The 23,995-nt window shown below is 41.9% G+C and overlaps 1 protein-coding gene across 4 annotated transcripts; it reads right to left on the bottom strand.

The window, feature by feature from the left end:
- Positions 1-329: 329 nt before the first annotated feature.
- LOC116719011 (mothers against decapentaplegic homolog 6-like) lies at positions 330-23,895 on the bottom strand. 4 transcript variants are annotated; one of them, XM_032561350.1, is made up of 4 exons: positions 22,428-23,894; positions 19,953-20,006; positions 19,434-19,511; positions 330-1,212 (listed from the first exon to the last, which is right to left on the bottom strand). In XM_032561350.1, exons 1-4 carry the CDS (start codon positions 23,215-23,217, stop codon positions 554-556), a joined length of 1,581 nt encoding a protein of 526 aa, XP_032417241.1. In that variant the 5' UTR covers positions 23,218-23,894; the 3' UTR covers positions 330-553. The 4 variants fall into 4 exon arrangements, with proteins under 4 accessions (XP_032417241.1, XP_032417242.1, XP_032417243.1 ...); XM_032561351.1 differs by having other exon boundaries at positions 22,488-23,893; XM_032561352.1 differs by lacking the exon at positions 19,434-19,511 and having other exon boundaries at positions 22,428-23,895.
- Positions 23,896-23,995: the final 100 nt, after the last annotated feature.

Raw genomic sequence — 23,995 nt, 5'->3', positions numbered from 1 at the left:
AACAATAATATAATATAATATAATATAATATAATATAATATAATATAATATAATATAATATAATATAATATAATATAATATAATATAATATAATATGGAATATTTTAGCTCAATTAAAACTTTTGAACCACCACAGACGCATTCATTTAATACAAATACTTTATTGACATTGTGTGTGTGTGTGTGTGTGCGTGTGGGGGTGTGGGTGTGTGTGTGCGTGTTTGTGTGATGCAAATATTTTAATGGAATTGAAAAATATTGAGAACATAAGCCAAGTTTGTTACTTTTACAGTTTAGGTTTGAAAAAACAAGACACTGAAAGGCTGTAATGCATATATAGAATCAAAGTGCATATTCTTGTTCCTTTTTATTTTAGTGTATGTTGACAATATACACATTACACTAAACATAAATAATTGCATCGTAAAAATGACTCAAGTATTTACATGTAAAATATATTTTATATAATATATAAATTTATATTAAATCTAGGTAGATTACAATTGGGGTAGTGAGTCCGGTGGCTTCCTGTGAGTCGGGGTGTGTCGGTGTGCTATCTGTGGGTGTTGAGCAGCACCTCCAGCCAGCAGGGGCAGGAGGTGATGAACTGTCTGGAGTAGCAGGGGCCCCAACCCTTAGCGAAACTGATCCGGATGCTGTGGGGGTCCCAGGGCCCTTCCTGAGTCTCTGGCTTCACGCCGTGCTCCGTCATCCAGCTAGAACACTCATAGTCAAACACCTTGAGGGAGAAACCAGGCATCACCCTCCTCACGCTCAGCCCACGAGCGCTCGGCAGGTCCAGAGTGGGCGAGTGGACGAACACCGGGTGCTGGCTGCGGTTGTAGACCCACACGCCGTCGGCCTCGCGGCTCAGCACGATGCCGAAACCGATTTTACTGCGAATCTGTTGTACGTTGCCGCCGCCGCCGCCGCTGTTCCCTCCCGATCTTCCTCCTCTTCCGTGGCTGTGGTGCCGGTAAGGGTCCGATGCGGCGTGGCTGCCCGGGTCCTCGCGGCGGCTGTGGTAGGTGTTGGCATGGAGCTGGCCGAGGCAGAGGCCCGTGCCCTGAGGTAGGTCGTAGAAGATATTGAGTGAGGGCTCGTAGGCCGGGTACAGGCGGCCGACGCGGGTCCGCTGCTCCCAGTAGGCGACGCTGCACCAGTGAGAGCGGTGTCCGCCGTAGGTGGAGGAGCCGATGGAGGTACCAGTGTCTGACGGGAAAACAGAGATGGGAGAGAGAACATAGGCATCAGCAGGTCACTGTAGCAGAGGTTTCACTGGCAAAGCTTCGGTAGCAAAGTTGGTGCATGTGTGTGTGCATATAGAAAATGTAACACACTCTGCTTATTTATTTCGAATCGTGAGGAATACGAGAACCCATTTGTTATAAAGAGTGAAAGATATAGGTCACTTAAAACAGTGGCCCCCAAATTCAGCTCTCAGGGGCCGGTTTGTCCTGCAGCTTTTAGAGCTGGTTCACCGCAACCCAAATGAATTTCATTACTTTCTCTGCATGTCGAGTTCTGCGTTAATTCATTTATTCATTGAAGTGGAGACACTTCTCTAAAAGTAGCAGAGCCCACAGATCAAAATATTTAAACAAAAAGCAGCATGAAGAAAAAAAAATCAAAACATGCTTTTATCTTATAAGTTGTTAATTTCACACAACAAATAGGCAAGAATATATTCTTGAAAAAATGAAGTTCTGTGTAGATGTTTTACCGAAATAAATTCCTAATCCTTCCCTCAGACGAAATTTAAAAAATGTAAAATTGCTAAATTATTGATTCTAAAATGAACATTTTAATGTAAAGAAAGAAACGCCACACTACAGAGCTTTCACAGGTTCCCAGTGAGGCTGAGCTGATAGTTCTCAGCTTTTTATATCACGTCATATATAGAAACCTAAATATGAAACAATATCCGCTGCAATGTCTTTACCAGCCTGGCCGTAATCAAACTTTATTCACATCTTTTCAAAATTTCATATTTTTTCTGTCGCTGTTCTTTAACAATATTAAAGCACAAAATCCAAATTTAAAACTAAAATTCAAAAATACTTTATTGAGCCCAAAGGGAAATTAAATCCAGTTGGCTTTTTACTTTCTAATTACTCTTTGTGGAAATCATGACTTGCTGATGTAACCTTCGATTTCAACAATATGGCAAAGCCATGTTTGCTGTTCTTATATTAACTTAGATATTTAAAACATATAACAGACCTATTATATTACGCTAAAGCAAATTCTTTACCTAATTTGTGAACAAAAAATAAAAATCCGTCTTTTCAATGCTCTGTTTGGTAGCAAAACCACAGGTTTGCAGGTGGATCTAAGCTTTAGATTTTTGAATTTCCATGTATTTATTTATTGTCTCTATTGATGATTATTAGGCATTGACATAAAACATGTTTGTATATATGTCAATATTAAAAACACTTTTAATACCATGTAATAAAGCCAGAAAATTCACAAATATTTCCATACTGAAACTTTTATTTTCAATACTAATCCAGATCTGCACATTCCAGACATTCCAACACTCAGATATTGTGTAATTCAATGATGAATCTAGTTTCTAGATCCCAAACGTCCTTTCAATCTGCAGTATTTATCATGACCTTAAGGGGGCGACATAACGGGGGGCAGAACAACTGATTCATTTTCAAAGCAGGTAATTTCCTGAGGTTTGTTTTCCATCAGCAGTTTCCTGTCCTTCAGATGTAATTAACTATATCTTGATTAATTAATTATGTTCCAGATTAGGATCTGCCTTTTTTCTGAAAGGCTAATATATGTATGTGTGCAGGGATTCGGGAGATTCTTATTATTATTAGAAACAAGAAAAACTTTTGTGTACTTAACACAAAAGTCCACAAACTGATCGCCATAATTAGGTCCGTCTTGGCCAATGATCTTTCTCCTCTGCAAAACCCATATGGCAAAATTTTGAACAACAGACCAACTGAGAGCTGGAAGGTCAAAGACATGCGGTTTTCTTCTGCGCTCAGTCAAAAGTTTCACTTCAATTTGTAACCTGTCTGTCTCGATTTGAAAAAGCAGGTTTCCCCTCCATCGTCCCCCCATCTCCTCCTCTGACATCCCTCACCATCACCCTCCACAAGCCTTCCTCGGGTCCAGAGGTAAAAGAGGAGATTTAGAGCGGCAGAAGAGGAAAGTTGGGGGGTCGAAAGCATTCAGCTCTCTGTCAACCTAGCATAAGCCCATGAACCCCTGACCCCCCGGCCCTCATGCTATCAGCTCACATTAACTCCCACACAGAGTGATGCCATTATTTTGCTCCAGAGACTCTATTGACACAGAGGATTTAAAGACCCATGTGCCTGTGGCCCCATTCCTTTCACATAACACCCCCTCTTCACCCGCGAAGAGCCAGATGATGGCTGCTCTCTCATTAACGCGCTGCTTTTAGGTGAAACCGGGACCGAGACGGGACTGGGTTCGTTTCAGCAGGTCTGAGCGTAAAACGTAGGGGCTCTTGTGGGGGTGATCGCTGGGAGACAAGGGGTCGCTCTCTCTCTCTCTCTCACACACACACCCCTTCCCCACGCACACACACTCTCGTACAGGCCGAGCCTTCTGATTCAAACGGCACCAGTGCAAACACACAAACACCCCGCGCAAAAAATTGCTCTTCTCATCTGAGGCCCACGTGTGTCATTAGTGAATTCCAGGCTGGCAACTCCTGCAGTCTGGAGGTTTTACAGCTCTCCAACAAGAGAGCAGGCTGCTCAGCTAGCAGCTCTCTCACACACCCACACCCACACAAGGACTCACACACACTTTTACAAGCCGCGCTCTTCCCTGTAATAAGGCAACACAAACATGTCTGGGGAAACACAGGGAGACTTTATGAGCTCATGATCAAATTAATGCCCAAAGAAAACAGAGAACAAACTGATTTTTTAAAGCTTTTTTTTTTTTTTTTAAAAGATGCATGCTTCAACAGGAAGTCAACAATTAGACCCTGACATGTGAAACAATTCAAGAGTTTTTACCTAATTTTTCAGTTTATGACTCGATAACAAGCTAAATATCTCGTTTTGCAAATGCCGTGCCTCAGGTGAGGGAGCCATTTGGGACTTCAAAGCTGCAGGACTAAAGTCACGAACGAAAAATAAATGAAGTCTTGTGTTTCTCAGAGTTTTTTTGAAACCATTGACAGCGCTATGGATTGATAGTTTGGTGGATAATTTTGTTTTTGTTTGGAAAGAAGAAACATGCATTACTCAGGTCCTGTTCGATGTTCGCTGGTTGCTATTTTCATTCACTTTGATCATGTTTTAAGCACAATAGAACAGGAAATGAATCTAAGAAAAGCATTCAAGTCCAAAGGAAACCTTTCAGAAAGCCTGGAAATGTATTAAAACGAGCTTTAAGAGCTTGGAAACACCTTTTGCATTAAAAAAAAAAAAAAAGCATGAAGAAATTAAAAGGGGCACAAAGCTTCTCTCGGTCTTCTACGGTGAGAAGTTCAAAGCTCTAAATCATGATGTGCATCAGTGTTTGACAACCCCAGAAGAACAGCAAGACATGCTTAATGTTTCTGGCACCGGCCTCAGTGTCATCACGCTCAGCCTGGCTATCATCCAACTAAAGGTATGACAAGCTCGTGTGAGAACGGCGAGGGAGGGAGAGAGGAACAGCAGGCGGGAGGGGCAAGCGACTTCTTCAATGGCATTTTTAAAGAGGGGTTCAGACCTGAGGTTATCAGCGTATTTATGTTTGAGTGGAGGAAGTCGAGGTGGGGCTGGGGCAGAGGGGAGAGGAGAGGGGGAAAAAAAAGAAAAAAAGAAAGCCGTGGGTGACTGTGCTGTGAGCGTGCACGCCTGCATCTGAACTACAGGGCTGGCAGCAATTACAGCGTCCTGCAAGCATTTAGGCCGACCACTATTTAAGAGCTCTGTTTACCAATTAGATAAGTAGCCTTTGTTATTTCACTTCAAAATCGCTGTCTCTTAGTGCCAATCTCACTGAGGCGTCCACTGCGCTTCACACCGGCGTCACACAAACAAATAGGGTTAATTAAATATATAAAATGACTATAACACTGAACAACAGTCATCTACTTAAAAGGACTGAGAAGACTTTAGAGGTTAGAGACGCTAGCATCCGAAGTTCACAAGACAGACAGTCAGTCTCCTGCCGGTTCCACGCAGACACTTGAAATCTGGACTTCAAACATCGCGAACGCTCACCTTTCCTCCTTGATTTCCTCACATTTCTTCCACAAGGATCACGAATGAACAGGCAGAGTAAAAATAGTTGCTTTAGCATTTTTCTACTGTGTGCAAAAACTGAAAATGAAAAGAGTTTAGCTTTACAAAATGGTCTTTTTTTTTCATTTAATTCACAGTTAATTCAAAGCATTAAGAGACTGCGTCCTCCAGTTTTATGTGGTTTTAATAAGACCAAAGTCGGCATGTGTTGAGCTTCCCACAGGAGTCAGTGGTGAGTCCCGTTTTCCACAACATTTTAATTGAGTACGATGCAGGCAGTGCTTCCAAAATAACAACAGGGTAATCTCTGCGCTCTATATATAACACTCCACAGCTATTACCTACAATGATGAGTTCTGTCTCAATTTAAAGAGTTTGTGGTATACTGGGACCAAGAAAACAACACGAGGATGGGACATGAAGAAGAGAAGATGTGATCCAGAGAATATCATGGTACTTGTGGAGCTCTGGTTCCACATCTAAGGGCTACGTGCTGCTCAGGCGAAATGACCTAAAAAACTGTCTACTGTATGTAAAACTAACGGTACAATGCAGTTTAAGTAATAAAAAAGTCTTATTTGTCATTTGGAAGAGTTTTCTACTTTGACAGTCTGATGCATGCTTTACCGACCTGATTATACCTCCACACCAAATCCATTGGTACAAAAGACATTAAATACAGTTTGGGTTAAAACTTTGATCGTTAAGCAAGTTTTGTTTTTAATTATAAGCAATTTTGTTCAATAACTCAAAGAAAAACATTTGAGTTACGAGAAATTCAACTTGGTTAATGCAGCATGAAGTCTCCAAGGCAAACACGGGTTTATGTAATGCAAATCAAAATTTGTAATACACGTTTTTCTTTTTTTTTACATATCGGTGAATACGTTTTTGTATGTTGCTGATGATAGAAAATAAAAAATACACAACCATATGAACTATTTAGATCGGTCACAGTCTACTTTACAACGGTCCACAGATTATATAATTTAGCCCAATTGCTTTGTGAATGAACACTTATTGCCTCAGGGTTGCCCATGTCTGTATAAAATGAAGACATCTACAGTTCAACTAATTCAAAAGCCAATATAGTATATATATACATTTTTTTGTTTTGTTTGTTTTTTACAAATTTATAGACTGAAAATCAGATACATCGGACTGATAGTGGTTTAAAGGTAAACATGCTTACAGCATTTTTTTTAACCATCTGGTCAGCCTGCAGCACAGCAAAACTCATGAACTCACTTCCGAATAGGAAAATACTTAATTTTCCTTCTCCTCTTCTCAGTGACCAGCCCACTGTCACCTCTAATAGGTTGAAGTGAAAATACTGCATTATACTGTTGTTCCATTGAGCAACAACGGCATAAATAAGGGTGGGTGTTTTCCGTGACCAAAAATATTTCTAGAAAATGTACTTTGTGCCTGTTTGCTTTTAAACTAAATATTTCCTTGTCTACAAGCAGTTGACTGAGCGCTCTCAGCAACAGGTGTGGGAGGGGGGACGGCTACTTAACACTAAATCCGGCTGAAGAAAACTTGGTTTTCTCCGACTTTCTCACTGGCACCTCATCATAAGGTCTTATTAAAGCAGCAATCCCTGATGGACGGAGGTTTTGAAATCATGTCAACATGGTTAATCTTCAAAAGGATTTATGTATTTATTTCTACACTCTGTGATGTGAGATCCATCTACAACAGTGTCAAACTCATTTTCATTTTTGGCCTTATCATGATCACTAATGTTCCTAAAAAACGTTTGTGCCAGAATGTACTGATGAAGCTCATTAACAAACTCTTAGAATATTATTAAACATCTATATCTGCATTCTTATTTAAATTAATTAGTATTAATCATTTCACAATGATGTACTTTGAAAAAACCGATTTCATTTGAGTGATAAAATAATATTTAAGCGCACAATTGTTCTATTTAGGTGTCCTGCTAAAGTTTAGAGGCCCACATAAGAATCTATGGCGTGCCGCATCTGGCCCTCACACCTCGAGTTTGACACATGTGGTCAAATATTTTGAATCTTGAAAACTAAACGTTGAACTTACTCATTTATTTGACCTGCAGCTTTCTATCTGAATTTCTTCATAATGTCACCAACCAATAGAGGTAGAGAGTCTGGGAGGAAAACAGGAGAAAAAGAGGAGGGGGAGAAAAAGGGAGAAAAAAAAAGAAGAGGTGGACCGGGTGAAAGAGGGAGAGAGAACCTGCCAAGCATAACCAGCATCCACGGAAAAAATGAAGAGAGAAAGAGACTGTGAGAAAGAGAGGGAGGGAGGGAGACCCTCGTCTTTCATCCAGTGCCAAGGATTAGATTCCCCTCCAGTTATTAGACTCTTCCACTGCGCTGAAAGAAGTGGGAGAGGGGGAGAATGAAGGGGCGTGTGAGGGAGATGGGGGGTACAGGAGCGAAGGATAGGATTTAGCCACTGACCATTGTCAGGAGTCGGGATGTTTTGTTATCATCCTATGTCGCCGCGTTTGCTGTGGAAAACTCAAAGAGTAGAAAAAACATAACGAAAAAGGGAGAGAGAAAAACTCTCCCCTGCCTGGAGAGAAATGGTAGATTCTGTGTTGTTTGAGACAACTATCATTAGAGGGCAACTTCAAACCAGCAAGCCACATTTAAGCTGGCGTCTCGACTATCTCTGCCATCAGTGAGCTGCCTTATCGCCAGACGAGGCCTTTACAGTTGAGCACAACCCAGGCTCTCACACGCACCAACACACACGCACATTCTTGCACGCTTGCTTCCCCCCTCTCCCCCCACTCTCTTGCTTTTCATGGCAAAGTGGGCCTAGTAATGGAACAGAATGCAACTAATGACGTTTCTGCGCTCAGAAATACACGGCGAGTCGGACGAGTTCCCTGAGCCTGGAAGGCGGCCGAGCTGCAGGGAAAGTCGCTGTGAAATTCCTGGGCAGATCTTAGAAGCAGAAAGCTCCTCCAGAAGGAAGAGAGAAAGTGACAAGCTTCCTGCGTTTCTGCTGCGACTTCAAACAACTCGCCCTGAAGGAATGCCGCGGCTTGAACGCATGCACAACTGCATCCTTGACAACCCTGCTGTCATGTCATGTTTATTGACATCCATCACATCCAAAGTCAGGTGGTACTTTGGAGATTAATTCTGCAAACTCTTGTCATTTGTTCTTCTGTTGCATATGCAAACATGCTAAACACGGGACGCCTACTCATTTAATCCAGAGACATGTTTGTTCCTGTTGAGAATCAGCAGTTCTTAAGATGCATGCGGAGAATCTACGAATGTAGTATTGATTTTGCGCAACAAAAGTGCAAGAAGGATGATTTGTAGAGACCCGATTGCTGACTGAGACTAGGGGAGAGCCTGCTAGTTGACAAGTCTCCCCTCCCAACACATTCCTGGACAGGCCCTTTTCCTCAACACTTCCTCCCCCCCGCTCCGAGAGTCACAAGGGTCAAGTTGACAAGTCTCTCATTGAGCCTCACGTGGTCCCACTATATGGCCTTCACTCCTCACAACATAATTACACTCATTTATTGGTGGACTACATGCATTTGTTCCGCTGTGAATGACGAATTAAGAAATTCCTCCGCAAACGTTATTTGGATAAACGATCCGGCGGTGCACGAGCGCGGACTGAAAGACGCAAGGCGCAACGCCAGGAGACGCCAGGAGACGCAGGTCAGAACGAACTTTTAAACATGTTTTTACAACCCGGCCCTAAAAGCAAACATTTGACCTTTTGAGATGTCTTTAAGAGGACTAAAAACTGTTAATGTGCTTTTTAGACGAATAAGTTCCGAAGCGGTGATAAAAAGGTCATTAACCTTTTTGCTCAAATGCTTTGCTGCATTCATAGATTTATTTTTTTGGGGGGGGGGAGCAGGAGGTTAGGGGGATTTATAAACTCAGAGTCTGTCGACATCTGCAAAGAATCTTTAGGTTCTGCAGCATGGCAGGCTTCCATTAAAAGCCAAATTGCGAGTTGGCAAAAACTCTGAGGGAAAGCCACAGCCAGTCCTGTAATTTAAACCTTATTTTAAATGGTGATTGCCTGACAACATGGACCCAGGGAGAGGGAGGAGAAATGCGACTCACAGAGACGTAAAGAGGGAGGACAAGAGAGGCGAAGGCAGCAAAGGAGAGTGGGCAGCTGACAGCAGCAATAAATATTCTGTGCTTCATATGGCAAATGTGCTGATCAGAAGAAATAAAACGAAAACAGGTCAAACTAATAGAAAACTGGACTTAAATAAGAGAACATGGCAATAAATAGGTCAGTACAAGACAAACACAGAGTGTGCTGAATGTTGTATTTCCTGCTGTGAATTAACAATAAAAGCCTGTTTTTCTTTTTTGATCTCGGGCTGCTGTCACAGCGCTTCCCATCTTCCGATGTATTGAAAATAAAATAAATGGGGGCTCGGTGAAACATCGAACGCTGTCACGACTTTGAAGCAAGCGCGTCGGTTTCAATGTGCTCCAACTTTGAATGGTGTCCTTCCGCTAGGATCAAATGTGTGGAATTTCTTCTGTTTTTTTTTTTCTGCCTTTATAATAATATTTTTGCTGAGATGTCACTGTCACATTTTAGTTATTTTTCCATACTGAAAGATCACCAGAAATGTCACATGTTCTAATAATAATTAGACCAGTGAATCAGATGGTTGGCCATCTTGTGAGTTTCATTTTGAGTTTTAGGTATCCAGCATGCCGAGGTAAGTGATGCATTGACACTGTGCAGAGGGTGAAGTAATATTATTATTGGATACCTGCTGCATTATAGAAGTCCTAGTAGCGTCTAATCAGACTACATGTGTTGGCATAAGCTGCAGTATTCATAAACTTTGTCCCAAAAGTCATGATCAGACTGTGAAAACAGAGATAGATGCATAGTGAGTTGATGCTGTGAACGCTGATTCCTGTCGGACATCGTGTCTTCCTATGCCATTGAACAGACACGCAATAGTGCGATGGAAGTATTAGGGTGAAATGCAACTAAATCTGTTTTCCTCAATGGAGATAAATGCTATAAAATTTAATCGGCATTACAACTTCAAATAGCTTGATCCATTCACATTTTACAGTATTAGAGTAGTAGTGGAGGCAAAAACACGAGGAATCAAATAGCAATAGTACCATACTCCTCTTCCTCTGACTTGCCCTGCTTTTCATTGATGTAAAGGAATCTGATAATGCTGGCGTCTTGTCTGAGTGGGTAGCATTATCACATTTCTGGGGAAGTTCTGATTGCAATCTCACTGTGTTTGACCGAATAACATTCGTGCTCTGTTTTCAGTGCTGGAAAAATCGGAACCACATGTATTAACGCTTGTGCCGGCCCACATTTTGGCATATTTTTTGCTTTCAGAACAACTGTAGACAGCAGAGCAAAATAGAGAGAAGCTTGTTTACTTTCTATCCGTTCTTCTTCCTATTGTAAGAATTGTATAGCATCTAAAGGTAAAGGAGAGAAGAACATTGACTAAGCTCCCATCATAATCAGTGATGACGCTGCAACCTCTCCTCTGTTCGCTCTCTGATTGGACATCTAAGGCTGCAGAAGTCTGTGGATATGTTTGTCCTTGTTAAAATCAACCATACTCAACACTCTGACTGCAATAAAACATTTGCAATAAGAAACAGATAAGACCTCTTTGTCACGCAAACTGTTCATCACGTTCAAACTTGTAGAAAGGTGACCGAGCTGTGACTGAACGGCACTTGATTTACCATCCAGTTTGAAAGATCTCAAACTTTAAACATCGTGGTTACTTCCAGAGGTACAAGAAAAAGACATGAGATTTATCTGTGTAAATCTCTCCAATAGCCAAATGACTTAAGTGACTCAATTTAGAGAATGATGACACCACCCCAACCCATTCAATGGTTGCCAGAGAAATTTGGAAATGATAAACTAACCTGATCAGTGGCATGATGAGGTAGGTACATTAAACATGATTAAGGCTTATTCTATCAATTTTTTGTTAATGTCACAGTTGTAGCCCTTCTTGATCCAGGCCTTAGGCGTCAATCACATAGCATGACTTGATGCTCAATTTCAATTTCTTGCTTAAACCCATTTATTTTTCATGGTCATTCATACGACTGATTGAATTAGACCACAGTGAGACTTCTGTTTGAGCAGTTTACGACGCCAAAGTGACCCGCAAGCGCAGAAGAACTTCAACGTCACACAGCAGCGCTCCGTTCGCAGAAGTAACAACGGATGCTGCCATCTATGGATCGATTTTAATGTTTATTTTAATGTTTATCCAGTAATGAGAGCAGTATTGTCACAAGTAAAGGAAGCTAAGAAAAAGGAAGCACAAGAAAAAGAAATGACCTTTTATGGATCATTGACTGTGGTACACTGTGCTTATGAAAATGGTAAGCAACATGTTAAATTATGCTCAACTGGTACTTAGGAGCTAAATATACCCCAGACCATCACACCACCGCCACCAACCAGAACCGTTTGGGTCATTGTAGGATGCCTCAATTCTTCCCTGTTTCTTATGCCTGATTCTGATCTTCTGACCTGAAATCAAGACTCATCAAACCATGCAACATTTTCCCAGATTGTTATTGACTAAATTGTGAATTTTAGCCTGTGTTTGCTGGTCTTCTGCTCCAAGGTTTGTGTTGTTTGCTGAAGGTTGACATTCCACGTGCCTTGGCTGAAGCAAGTTATTTGTGTCACTGTTGTCTTTCAACCTCCAACGAGTCTCCCCATTCTTCTCTGACCTCTGACGTTAACAAACTAATTATCCACACAACTGTTGCTCACCGGATATTTTCTCTGTTTTGGACCATTTTCTGAAAACCCAAGATGGTTGTGTGTGAATATCCTAGAAGATCAATATTTTGTAAAATCCTCAGACCAGCCCGTCTGGCACCAACAACCAACCGATGTAAACAGTCTCCTAAATCCATTTTCTTTCCTGTTCTAGTCCTGGAATTGAACTTGAACTGGTTTTGTTTACCCGAATTTGATGCCTAAATACACCGAGTTGCTGTCATGCGTTTGGCGAGTTCACCGCTTGTGGAATGAAGCAATAAACAGGTGTACCCAATAAAGTGGCAGCAAAATGCCTTATTGTCATGCACAGTGTGAATGTGACCAAGCATTGCATTTAAAACAGTCTTTTACAATGTTAACATTTACCACAAAGTGCAACTCCAGGGGGAGAATGTGGATACACATGCCAAAATAATTAGAATGAGGTAATTAAAATATTAACCTTATAAATGCCTGGTTTTACATTTATAATGTTAAACCTAAAGCAAACACTTATGCCCACCTTCGCCTTCTTCGTCTCTCAGAAAAATTTGAATCCAAACCCGAATTGAAGTATTTTTAGACTTGAGGACAATAACAACCATTTTAATCTTGAGTACTGAGTCCTTTGCGATCGGGTAGCAAAAATGAATGACTAAATTATGTGATTTGTCGCAAAATCATCGGACGTTTCACACACTTCATCTGAGGATCTTCATATTAGAAAAATAAGTAGTAGGGGAAGATGCAGAGCGTAGTTAACGAGTTTCCCCAAGGATTTGCTTCTTGTTTTCCACTTAACAGTTCACAATATTATTCTCAAAATCGATATTTAATAGATCAAATCTGGCAAGACATAAAAAGAAAGTTGAGTATCTCTTAAAACTGTTATTATGTTTCCTAGCAAGCTAGAACACAGTGGACATGTGTGGAAGAGGGTGTTAGGTTCACACGAACAAATTAAAAAAGGATATTTGAAAATAAACTTCACTTCAGAAACTGTAAAAAGTAATGTTTTCTGGATGTGAAGGGAAACGCAGCAGAAAAAAATCACGTGTTGCCAAATTCCCTCATACAGGAATGCGAACAGGGCTTTGATAAAGTGTTGGCAGTGCCTAAGCACAACTATTAAAAGGTTAGCATAGTTAACCTTTTTACCATGCTAATGAAATCAAAATCTTGGTGTTTGGCTGTATATATATATATATAACTGTTGGTGAGGAAAATGCGACATTGCTGATTTTGGAGCAACTTGTGTGCCGCATCCTCGGTTGTGTTTGTCCTTCCTTTAGAGTAAAAGTACAGTGATGGAAAATATTTGAGGAAATGGCAAATGGTTAATGGGCCAGTGCTTGTTGTTAAATTCCATAGCCTAATGTGTCTCAGTCAGGCATAAGACCAAGTGTTGTACGCCTGCCAGAAAACAGTTTGGAGGTTCATCGACAAGCGATTCTCCCTGGAAACACTAACACGTTGATTCCCTTCTACGTCTTAAGATCCTGAATTACTCTTTAATCAGATTTCCTTTAATGTGTCTTAAAGTTCTGTCAGCCATTTTTTTTTTTTAAATCACAAGCCTCAGTAGATAATTTACAGAACCTTGTTTAACTACGTTCACCTTCACTGACCCGGAGAGCTTCACACTTACTGAACCAAACTCTTGAGCGCAGCTCAGCTTCAGTCAAACTCCCAAACCCGCCCTCGACCAGGAATGTCAGTGCAGTTTAGTGTGTTTCCTAAGAGTTAATGCAGTATGTTCATACATATATCTGATGTCACTCTCCAGAGTCAGACCCCCAGGTACCCCCCTACCACACCTCTTTCACTTCAAGGCCCCACTCCTAATCCCACCTTCCCCATTTCCCAACATTCCTGGGCCATGCCACATCAGTCAAAGGCCCAATTCATGGGGTTAATGCTGCAGTGAGTGCAGACAGGGCTTCGAGACAGGATGTTTGGCTGATACCTCGCTCTGCTAAAGCAAACAAGCCCCCAAAATATGATTACCGAGGGCAGACTGGGAGCAGCGCTCCAGCCTCACCTCAGTTCATCCAGGCCACACTAATGTCCTCTAAGTATCATAGCTTTACTTGTTTCCACATGTTGAACAACCCAAACCTGATGGCAAACCTGAAGGTGGATCAGTCTGAAGCTTATGAGGACAGGGGGAAGATGTCAGAGACTTCACATTTCTCTTTTAGGTTGTAGACCGCTTTGAAAAACTGATCCCATGTAGATGCAATGATTTATTTCTGTTTACATCTGTAGCCTGTGCAAGGTAATTAAAATATTAAAAATGTAATGTTATTCTACACTCATAAATAGTGTTGTAAATATTATTTTTCATTTCTTCAACACATGGATTGGATCATTAGACAGAAGGATGGCCCAAAAATGTAAATTTTATATTTCAAAGTGGATCACAGCCACGGCTGACTCCACGAAATATAAAAGAAACCTCTCCAAATCTTAACTTGACAGTGTGCTTTAAAGTCTACAAACTCATTTAACTTGTATTATGTCAATAAATGCAACCAACGGGCAAAAAACGCTGCATACATAGGACATAGCTAACACTGAACTAGTTAAAAAAAAAAAAGGAAGAAAATCGAGTCCGGTCTTTCTTTAAGGTCTTAATAAGATATTTCTGAGGAACTCCACACAGAAACCTGTGGGTTTTTTGGCCGGATACGGATGCAAGTGCAGCATTTTGTGGATTGGTCCCACTGGATTTGACGCACTGGAAGCACTAAACACAGAGGACTTTTAGGCTACCACCTTGTGATCGAAACTTTGCTAAATGCAACAGCAAAAAACAACTTCAGAAGTTTAAAAAAATACCTCAATAACATAAAATAAATCTTTTTATGTTTATAAATGGAGATAAAAAACCAATAAATTGTTTATAGTAACACTATGTACAATAAAACAACAAAGCTGAATCCTATTTCCCACTTGCTCCAATCCAGTAAGGATGTTGTCTTACTTCGAAACTTGCTATGCTTTATATTTCCTCGTGTAATGGTGATGTTACAATGAATCCAGTGTTTGTCCATGTATTCAAAGCAGTGAACGAGATTATACACTGATATAGGTGGCAGAACTAGTAAATCTTCTTACATAGAAGTAAATAATGAGTTCCAGGGAGTTATTTCTGTACCATTTACTTATCATAACTATACACAGGCATCACCTCACATTCCAAGTGACTTATCTAATCACAATCCTGCTCACAAGTTCCAACTTCAACAGCCAACATGGCTGACTTACACTTAGAAGGAGGTGATAAAGGCGATAATAAACTACGTTTTTACACAACCTCAAGCTGTAAACTTGTTAGTGAAATGCCTAATATTTAGAGTATCGCCAACAAAACATACTTTTCACCTTGTCTTGTATATCTTCATGCAAAAGAAGGGTAAATGACTAGCCTAATTGATACTCCACAAGGATAAACATGTTAGATAATGAATGGATGGATGGATGTGCATTTATGTGGCACTTATATTGAGAAAGTTGGGCTCAATTTTACATCAAAGAGGAAAAAAGTTATCTTGATTTAGTATCAGATGAATTTAACATGTCAAACCTACTAATAATAAATTACAGTAGTAATGGAAATGGCTTATTTATGACACTTCATTATTCTCTGATTAATGTGAGCCACTGCACTAACCATCATACATGAGTTTTATTTTCTTTTTGACATAACATTTGGCATTTGCTATGAACCATATCCACCTTTCTCACTAACAGTCGTGCCAAATGGAACGATTTCACGAGCAATGCTTGAGATTATTGTGAGTCCAACCATTTTCATCCCTCATTTCAGTAATTTGCATACCACATCAAAAGAGACACTAAATTTAAATACGGGAGACAGGCATTGTAATTTGAGAAACGGCAAGAGAAGCCTTTTTAAACACAGCCCAACGCCCAGAAGACAAGCGGCTCTCGCCTAGACGTCCACCGTGAAGGTAAAAAAGCTCCTCCATTCATCCCACCCAGCTCATTGCGTGATGGGAGAACGTGTGTGAGAGTGTGTGTGAGGGTTTTGTTAGGATAGGGCCCCTATGTGAGCACACTGAGACGATCTTATCACCGTGTCACACAGAAATTCCTCGCCGTCTCTCCCCCGTCACACAAACACACATACTCGCACACAAACTGAAAATAAGCAGCTGAATCACGCATTTTGCTGGGAGTCGCACGCAGATATGAACATACTAAACTTCCAATTTTTCCCATGTCATAGCAGGCCTGTGGTTTAAAGGGAATGCTAACTGATCGAACGATAAAGGAGGCAAGGGCAAAGGTATGTATGAACCACACCCTGCTGTGCCTCTTTTTAAGGCTAAGCTGGCTGATTTTAAAGGTATAAGACTGATGCCGAGGTGCCACAGCGCTTATTCAGAGCTTGTTTTTGTTCTAAGAAAATATTGGAGACTTAAGGTGACACACATGAGGATTACCTCCACAATAAAAGATTCAGTAACTCTCTCGAAGCATCTGTCTGAGATTAAGGCTTTTGTTAAAATAGCGACAGTCATCTCTTCCATGCATGTTGGTTTGTGCTGCGCGTTCAGTGTATTTCCTGTTATTTGACCGGCTCTGGCTCCTAATAAGATTCATACAGCCTGTCAAAGGGAACAACAAAAGACACATGCAGATTTCTTGGCTCCCTCTGTTTACCTAAGTCTCGCTCCTACTTACACTCTTGGCTTGATTTCTGGTTCTCGGCTCCAGTATTCTGGTGTGGGGGTCAGCGGTTCAAAGACCACACACACACACACACGCACCCCCACACGCAGAGACAGACGTAATACAAGCACCATGTCTTGTCTAAAACATAATTTATAGCCATTTTAAATTCAACATCCTGGTGGGGTTGTGCCTTTTCCTACTAATCCATTTGAAGAAATCTTAAAATCACAATCTGATGCTGGACTTGTTCATTTTGACGGTACAGATTTAGGGCTGCTTTCAGTGTATTCCCACTTTTCCTTTTTTATTTAAACATGCCTCGGACATCAACAAAGTGAGGCTGTTTAAGACTGAATGTCTTAAATTGTTGCTCAATTTTATGTTGTTGTTGCAGTCGCTTCTGTCAGGCTGCCGCAGGACAACTGTGCCTACAATCCCGTAGCTTGCTACCATCAGCGTGTGAATGTGTGTGTGAATGGGTGAATGACTGAACATAGTCTAAAGCACTTTGGAGTCCTCTGAACTTGATAAAGCGCTACACAAGTACAAGCCCTTTACAATTTAGCGTTAACGGGTTCTGGTCATTTCACGCTACTTTTGTGGTTTTAGTCACTTTATCCACAACTTATGATGACTATGTGTAAATTTGCACCCACCAGTCGGACGTTTCATATCAGTTCTAACAACCAAGTGATACTAAGACATTCTTATGAGCTGCAATGGTCTGCTGTAAGAAAATGTGGTTAAATTACTCCAAAACACAGCCTCCACAAACAGAAGATTTGTTTTGTTTAGTCACAATCTTCCGAATTTCAAAAGAGTTTAATGGCCCAAATGGAAATCCAAATGAATCTGAATTGGATGGAAGATAAAGTCCTCAGAAGAAAATATGCAAAAAAATTCAAATTATTTTCTTCCTGATAGGTCATAAAAATACTTAAGTACAACAAAAAAATAAGCTTATAAAAACACCTTGGCTCCATGGACATAATGAAATGATTTGTTCATTCTTATGAAACTAAAGTTCAAAGGCAATGCATGGTGTGGAAAGACATTATGAACTGGCAAAGTGGAAAAACTCAATGGATAAACCAGTAATATCGCTCGCTTTGCACGATCAGACAGTCTAGAAAAAAGTAGATTTTAAATGATGTATTTTGGTTCTTTACTACCAGCAGCAAGCAACAGACAAACGTCTTACATTTATTTAGCTAGATATGTGGAAAATAACCCAATATTTCAACTAACTTTTAAAAACAAATATGACTTTAGCATTAACAACGTGATTCACCAAGACGTAGTAGCTGAAACTTTTGCAAGATCAGCTGAAGAATGATGCAACGCTCAGGTCCTGTTTCAAGCTTTTGCATGACTATTTGTCCTAACTCTTAAAGACGCACCATGTGCACACTGTTCATTTTCAGCAGATAGTCATTTAGTTCACTTCTTCTTCTGTGTTCATGGATGCTCTGCGCTACAAGCTGCCACAGACATCTACAGGTAAAAAATAAAAAATAAAAAAACTTCTAAAGTTTAGAGGACACTTAGTCATGGCCACTTTTAGAACGCATTGCTGCTTAAAAGGAAACCATAAATAAATTGGGAGTGATTTAAAACTTGTCCAGACTGTACAGCATTTCAGGTAAAACTTAAAAATGTATATCTCATTAGAGGCGTTGAATCTCAATGTATTTTTCATGCAGAAACACCCCCAACAAAACTGTTGATGCAGAAAAAAATAAACTTTTGACGTATGAACTTCTATGCCTAACCAAGTGAAAAGACCTCCCTCTGACTGTCCTTCAGACGGCCGCGCCATGCAGTGACGACACTGCGCAGGCTTTCTAGGTGCCCATTCACCTTTCAACACCGTCCACAAGTGAGCCCAGGGAGGCTTGATTGAGTGGGTTTGTGGGTTTCTTCTAACGCTACAAGGACCTCTCCACCCGACCCCAGCAAGTAAACAAATAAAGCTCCAGTTTCATCATCTAGAGGGGGCTGTTTCCTGTCCCAACTCAGTCCTCAGCTACCCCCCACCCACCCATCTTCTTTCCACATATACTCTCGCACACAAAACTCTACACCGCCGCCTCATCAGAGCGGCTCGGCTCCCCCCTCTCATCCCGCCCCCAAAGTGCCAGCCTCTTTCCACTGCTCAATTGCAGAGAGGAATGAAGGGATTTGAGGGAAGAAAGAGGGAAAGGGGGGGATGGGTGGCTAGAGAGGCAAAAGGGATTGGGAGTATGCACGGGGATCTTGTTGCAGCTTCGTCCCGGTGAAATATTTTGCCGTGGAGAAAGCATAGACGAGGAAGGAGAGAGAGAGAGAAATGCTACACTGCTGCGGCATCTAGATAGTGAGACCCCCAGACCCCCACCAAGCCCTCCATGCCACTCTCACAATAGGAGCTTTATGCAGTGGGCCTTTTGGGTTGTCCCCGCAGCCTTTGAAGATGGGGGGGGGGAGCACAACACGATAACGCCAGTAAATATAATTTACCCCCTTGTGCAAACATCCAGGAAGGGGACATGTTATGTACGTTTGCATTAATGAGTGTGTGCGTCTGCCTTCTGCAACACAACAGAAACTTTTCTTTGCCGCACTGTGAGGAAAACCTCTGCAAAGATGTAACTTTGGCATCGAAAACATCCCCTCTGACCAAATGCGTCTAAATACTTCTGTGGGGGGAAAAAAATGCAGGTGACTCACCTGTGTAGTCTCTTGGCATAATGTGGGGCGGACTGGGAAGGAGGGGGGCTGCAGTTTCAGTGTAAGACAGAGCTGAGTCTGTTGTGTTTACAAAAAAAAAACAAAAAAACACAAAAGAAACATGAGATCCAGATTATTTTTCTTTCCTGTAACATTTTTAAGAGGAAAAAAGTGCCAGGAGGTAAACGCTCCCCTGGAAATAGATTTTTTTTTGTCCGCAGTGACAAAAATAAATTAAGAAACAATGCAGGTATGTGTGGTAAAATATCACAGATTCCCAAACATTGAGCTAATTTACATATTTTAAGTTTAGCCCTCTGTGGGATTGCGCCGAGAGTTTCCCGGAGAGCACACTATTCTTGCTCAAACCGTCTCTCCTCTTAATAACTGGGTGTCACTTTCAACGGCAGCAGCTTTTCAACAGTAATCCGTGTTTCCACACTACAAATATGGCGGTGACAACACGTTGCTGCTAGTTCACCAGTTTGCTGTGTGGTAGGCCATTTTCACCAAACTTACCCAGTAGCTTGTGTTCATCTGAACGGGACTGAGAATATGGAGGAGGAGGTGATTCTGAAAGCACAACAAAAAACGGAGTTATGGTACACAGACACTGTAAAATAGAAGTAAAAATGTATTCATTTACGGTGAAGAAGAGGTCAGCAGTGTAGCTGCCCGACCATTTCAGCGGTGAAATTGTGTATAACTTGAATATTTAGTGGTACTTAAAGGAAATTTCGGTTTAATTATTTGGATAGCTGAAGCAAAGAAGTGAACTGTGAAGAAGAGCTAATGAGCACTTACACAAAAAACATGAGCAATTCAAGCACACTGATCTTTTTCTTAAGCAAACTATTCAAAAGAGAAATATATGAAGGAAAATTAGTAAAGCTCCCAGCACAAACTGAACTGAACCAGATTCAACAGAGAAAATACGCTTCTGGACTTGGACCTGGGAATGCCTGCTTCTAGACGAATAATCTTAGCAACCAAGCTAACTGCTATTAGCAATGTAAGTTAATAACGACATACATTTCAGCTTTAAGTGCCTCAAAGCACTACAGAAACATGTTCACTAGATAAAGTAATATAATGCTGTTTGTATGAAAGGTTTTTTTAAGCTATGACAACTTATTACTGCAGCGTTTACTGAGCTTTATCTCAAAGGCGGCCATATTAGATTTTCTTGTTTTGCTTGGTGGAAAACCGTACTTTCACACTCGCTATCAGGGCTTTTAGGGACTTTTGTGCCCCCTGTATTTCTCAACTTCAAACATTACAGTACCAACAGCTGAGATACTGAGAGCAAAACTAAAACGCACAAATAAACAATATCCTCCAACAAATCAAGCAGAACCAACAGCTAGGATGTTTTTTTCAGCTTCTTCTTCGTTTTTCTTTTGCTTTCATGATATGCCACAGCAAACTGAAAAGTCCAACATTTTAAAGACTGCAGGTCAGTTTGCCCCTTTGCCGATTCACATCCTTACTACATTCCTACTTACTTACTTTCATTTCTTTCTACTTCAATATGCGTAAAGAACGATTAGGGCCCATACTTAAACCAAGGCAGAGGAGTGTATTTTTGGTCCATGAATAATGGATGAATTGCCATAAAATGTTCATATCTCATCAATAATTTAATTTGTTTGTATATGATTATTGCATATTACAATTGCATTACATTCGATTCCAACTTATTAGGGTTCAAATTCCCGTTTAGGCCCGTGTCGACCCTTGTGAAATGCTGGCAGGTACGACTTACTGGAATCATATGACTGCACTTCCTAACAGCAGGCAAAGATCACAGTATAGAAAATTACTTTAAATGATCTGTTGTGCAAAACAACCAGAACTGCAAAGGACCAAACGACCATCACCAGCTTACACATTTTCAAGATTGTGGTACTTGAAAATGACTAAGGTAGCCAGCTGAGTTTTATGTCTTCAACCCCATATGCTAAAAGCAAGTCTTTCATATTCTATTTGTTTTTTCCTGTTAAACATCAAAATCTTCTATATGTCTTATTGTTTTTAACCAGACACGATTCATCGCCTTTATTGCTGTGCTTTTCCTGCATTTATCTCTTTTACTACAGCACAGCTAACATTTTTATACCATTCAGACTCTCTCAAAGGAAGCTCGGAAATCATAAGTAAAATAGCTGCTGTTGCTGGGAGAGTCCCTTCAGTACAAAGTGGACCTGGGTTTGTGGCTGCGGCCCCTTTAAGAGCAGAGCCAGTAATTGCTGGAGTCCTCAGTCTGTCAGATACCCAGCGAGTCAGTCTGGCGCCAGGGCTATGCAAACTGTATATTATCGGCACTCCTTCACCTAAATAACAAGAGGAGGACCTCCTTGTCAAAGCAAAAAGAGCCGAAGTGCAACCTGAGAGCGAGCGCTGGGACTGTGTAGGAAGGAGGCAAAGTTTTTCAAAAAAAAAAAAAAGGAAAAGGGAAAAATGTAGTTTAGAAATGTGTTTGGGATGTCCAGAGGAGCCCAAGTAAAAGCTGAGAGATTAAAAGTTGTTTTTATTATTATTATTATACGAAAAGCAATAAAACATAAGAGAAAGTGTAATTTCTGACTTTTTTCATTTTTTAAATCAACAACATGATTGGATTAAACCCTTTAGAAATATTCGCTGGCAATAACTCGATTATTATTATTATTATTATTTTTCTCTCTTGACTGACACTTCAAACAATAACTCCTGCAGGCCGCAGGCAAACAAAGCTCATTTGTTGGAAATACCCATTTAATTCATGCAATCGTTTATACTCTGAGTCATCATCAGTCTTCAAGTGGATTAAAGTATAATTAAATTTGTGAAACCCCTTTCACAATCAACTTTATTTTCTTTTTTTTTTTTAACCAGGACCTCCACCTAGAATTGCACCTGCGGGGCGACTCACGGAGACCTCTCTGATCCGTGATGCCCGAATATGTTTGCTGCTGTTTGATCATTTGCAACCTGTCTTTTTGATCCACTTACCCCCCCTCACCTTCCCCCACCATGTGAATACACCTCCCCCAGTTTTGGTGTCCTCCTCACCTGGCCCGCACAGCCGGCTGTAGTGATAGGGGTTGCAGCACACCTTTGCGCCGTCTCCGGAGCCGAAGCTCTGGCAGTGGCACAGCGCCTTGAGTCGGGCTGACAGCGGCAGGTCGCTCCAGCGAAACAGCCGACACAACAGATACTGGGGGGAGACGTGGTGTCCGCCGAGCCGCAGCTCGGTTCTCGGCACGGCGACGCACTCGCCTGGCACCCCTCCTTTGGTCTCCACAGCCTTCACCAGAGCATCAAGAGATCTGTCTTTGAGTCTTTTCAAAAAAGCGTGAGCGGTACTCGCTAAGTCCTCCTCTAGCCCGGTGCGCCTGGGTGCGCACTGGCAGGGGATCCCCGCGTCTTTCCTCAGGGCCCAGTAGGAGCTCCGTGGTCTAAGATCCCACTCCCCAAACAAACAGCACGTCACAGTCCTCCCGTCGCCCTCCTGCTCCGGCAAGGGGCTCCTGCGCCCCGCGACGCACATGACACCCCGGTCGTCGTCGGATTGCTCCTCTTCGTTCCTCTCAATGGTCTCCGTCATGTCTCCAGCCTCTGCGGAGAGTCCCGGCGCCGCGTCACTGCGTGTCACCGACCTCTGCTCGTGTCTGTGGAGCCTTCCCGAGTGACCGTGCCGTCCCGCCTCGCCTCGTCTGCCTCCATCCCGCCCGTCGCTCTCGGTGACCAGACGGCTTCTCCAGAGTCGCCGAACAAGACCGGAGCGTTTCGACTTGAACATACGACAAACCTAGACAGTTTTGGATGAGTCCCGTCGGTCCCGTCCGCCTCTCTGGGGATGCCGCATCGATTTACGTTTGCTTCCAAAGACTGGGAGTTGGAGCACGGTGCGCACCACTTGCGCAGCCGGTGGTCGCGGTTTCCCTGCTCTCCTGCAGCATCCGAAAGTTCAACTCAGACGCTGAACATCGTCGGCTTTCCGAAGAAGGCTTTCACACAGTCACTGCACAGTCAACTGCTGTCGCCGATCCAATTAAGCCAAAACTTTCGCCAGCCGCCAGACAAAACCTTCAACTCTCCAACTCTCCGGTGATCTAGCGCACAGTCCGCAAAACATAGTCAGACAGCATCAGTTTACATCAGTAACAAACACCTTCAGAAACAAGCACCCAAAGTTTTCTAGAGCTTTGCATTGAGTTGCAAAAAAATAAAAATAAATAAATAAAAAAACTCTCCTCCTTCACTCCTTAAACAAATCCTCACAGCCCTGGAAATCCCGTTCCTAAAAGTCGCCGGACGCCGCAACTTCTTTGCCACTGTCCCGGGACACCGCAGAGACGTCCGGGCGCTCCGGTGCCAAACTACCGGACGGGTTCCGTGCAGAGAAGTTGGTTCTAAGAGAGCTGGAATTACTCCACTCTCCACTCCCCTGCAAGTCTTTTTCGGACGTAGACTCATGCACACACACGCGCGCGCGCACACACACATCCACTCAAGGACACACACACACAAACACGCTCGAGCACAAGCAAACGTGCTGCTGCGTATGGCCAGTAATC

The sequence above is a fragment of the Xiphophorus hellerii genome, chromosome 4 (genome assembly GCF_003331165.1).
Source record: "Xiphophorus hellerii strain 12219 chromosome 4, Xiphophorus_hellerii-4.1, whole genome shotgun sequence".
Classification (NCBI taxonomy): domain Eukaryota; kingdom Metazoa; phylum Chordata; class Actinopteri; order Cyprinodontiformes; family Poeciliidae; genus Xiphophorus; species Xiphophorus hellerii.
This window is presented reverse-complemented; position numbering and strand designations above follow the sequence as displayed.

Coding starts and splice junctions, on each gene's coding strand:
- LOC116719011 (XM_032561350.1), bottom strand. CDS start 23,217: ATGTTCAAGTCGAAACGCTCCGGTCTTGTTCGGCGACTCTGGAGAAGC. Junction 20,007..22,427: donor GTGGGGGAAGGTGAGGGGGG/GTAAGTGGATCA, acceptor TTGTGCTTTCAG/AATCACCTCCTCCTCCATAT. Junction 1,213..19,433: donor TATGCCAAGAGACTACACAG/GTGAGTCACCTG, acceptor TTTTCCCGTCAG/ACACTGGTACCTCCATCGGC.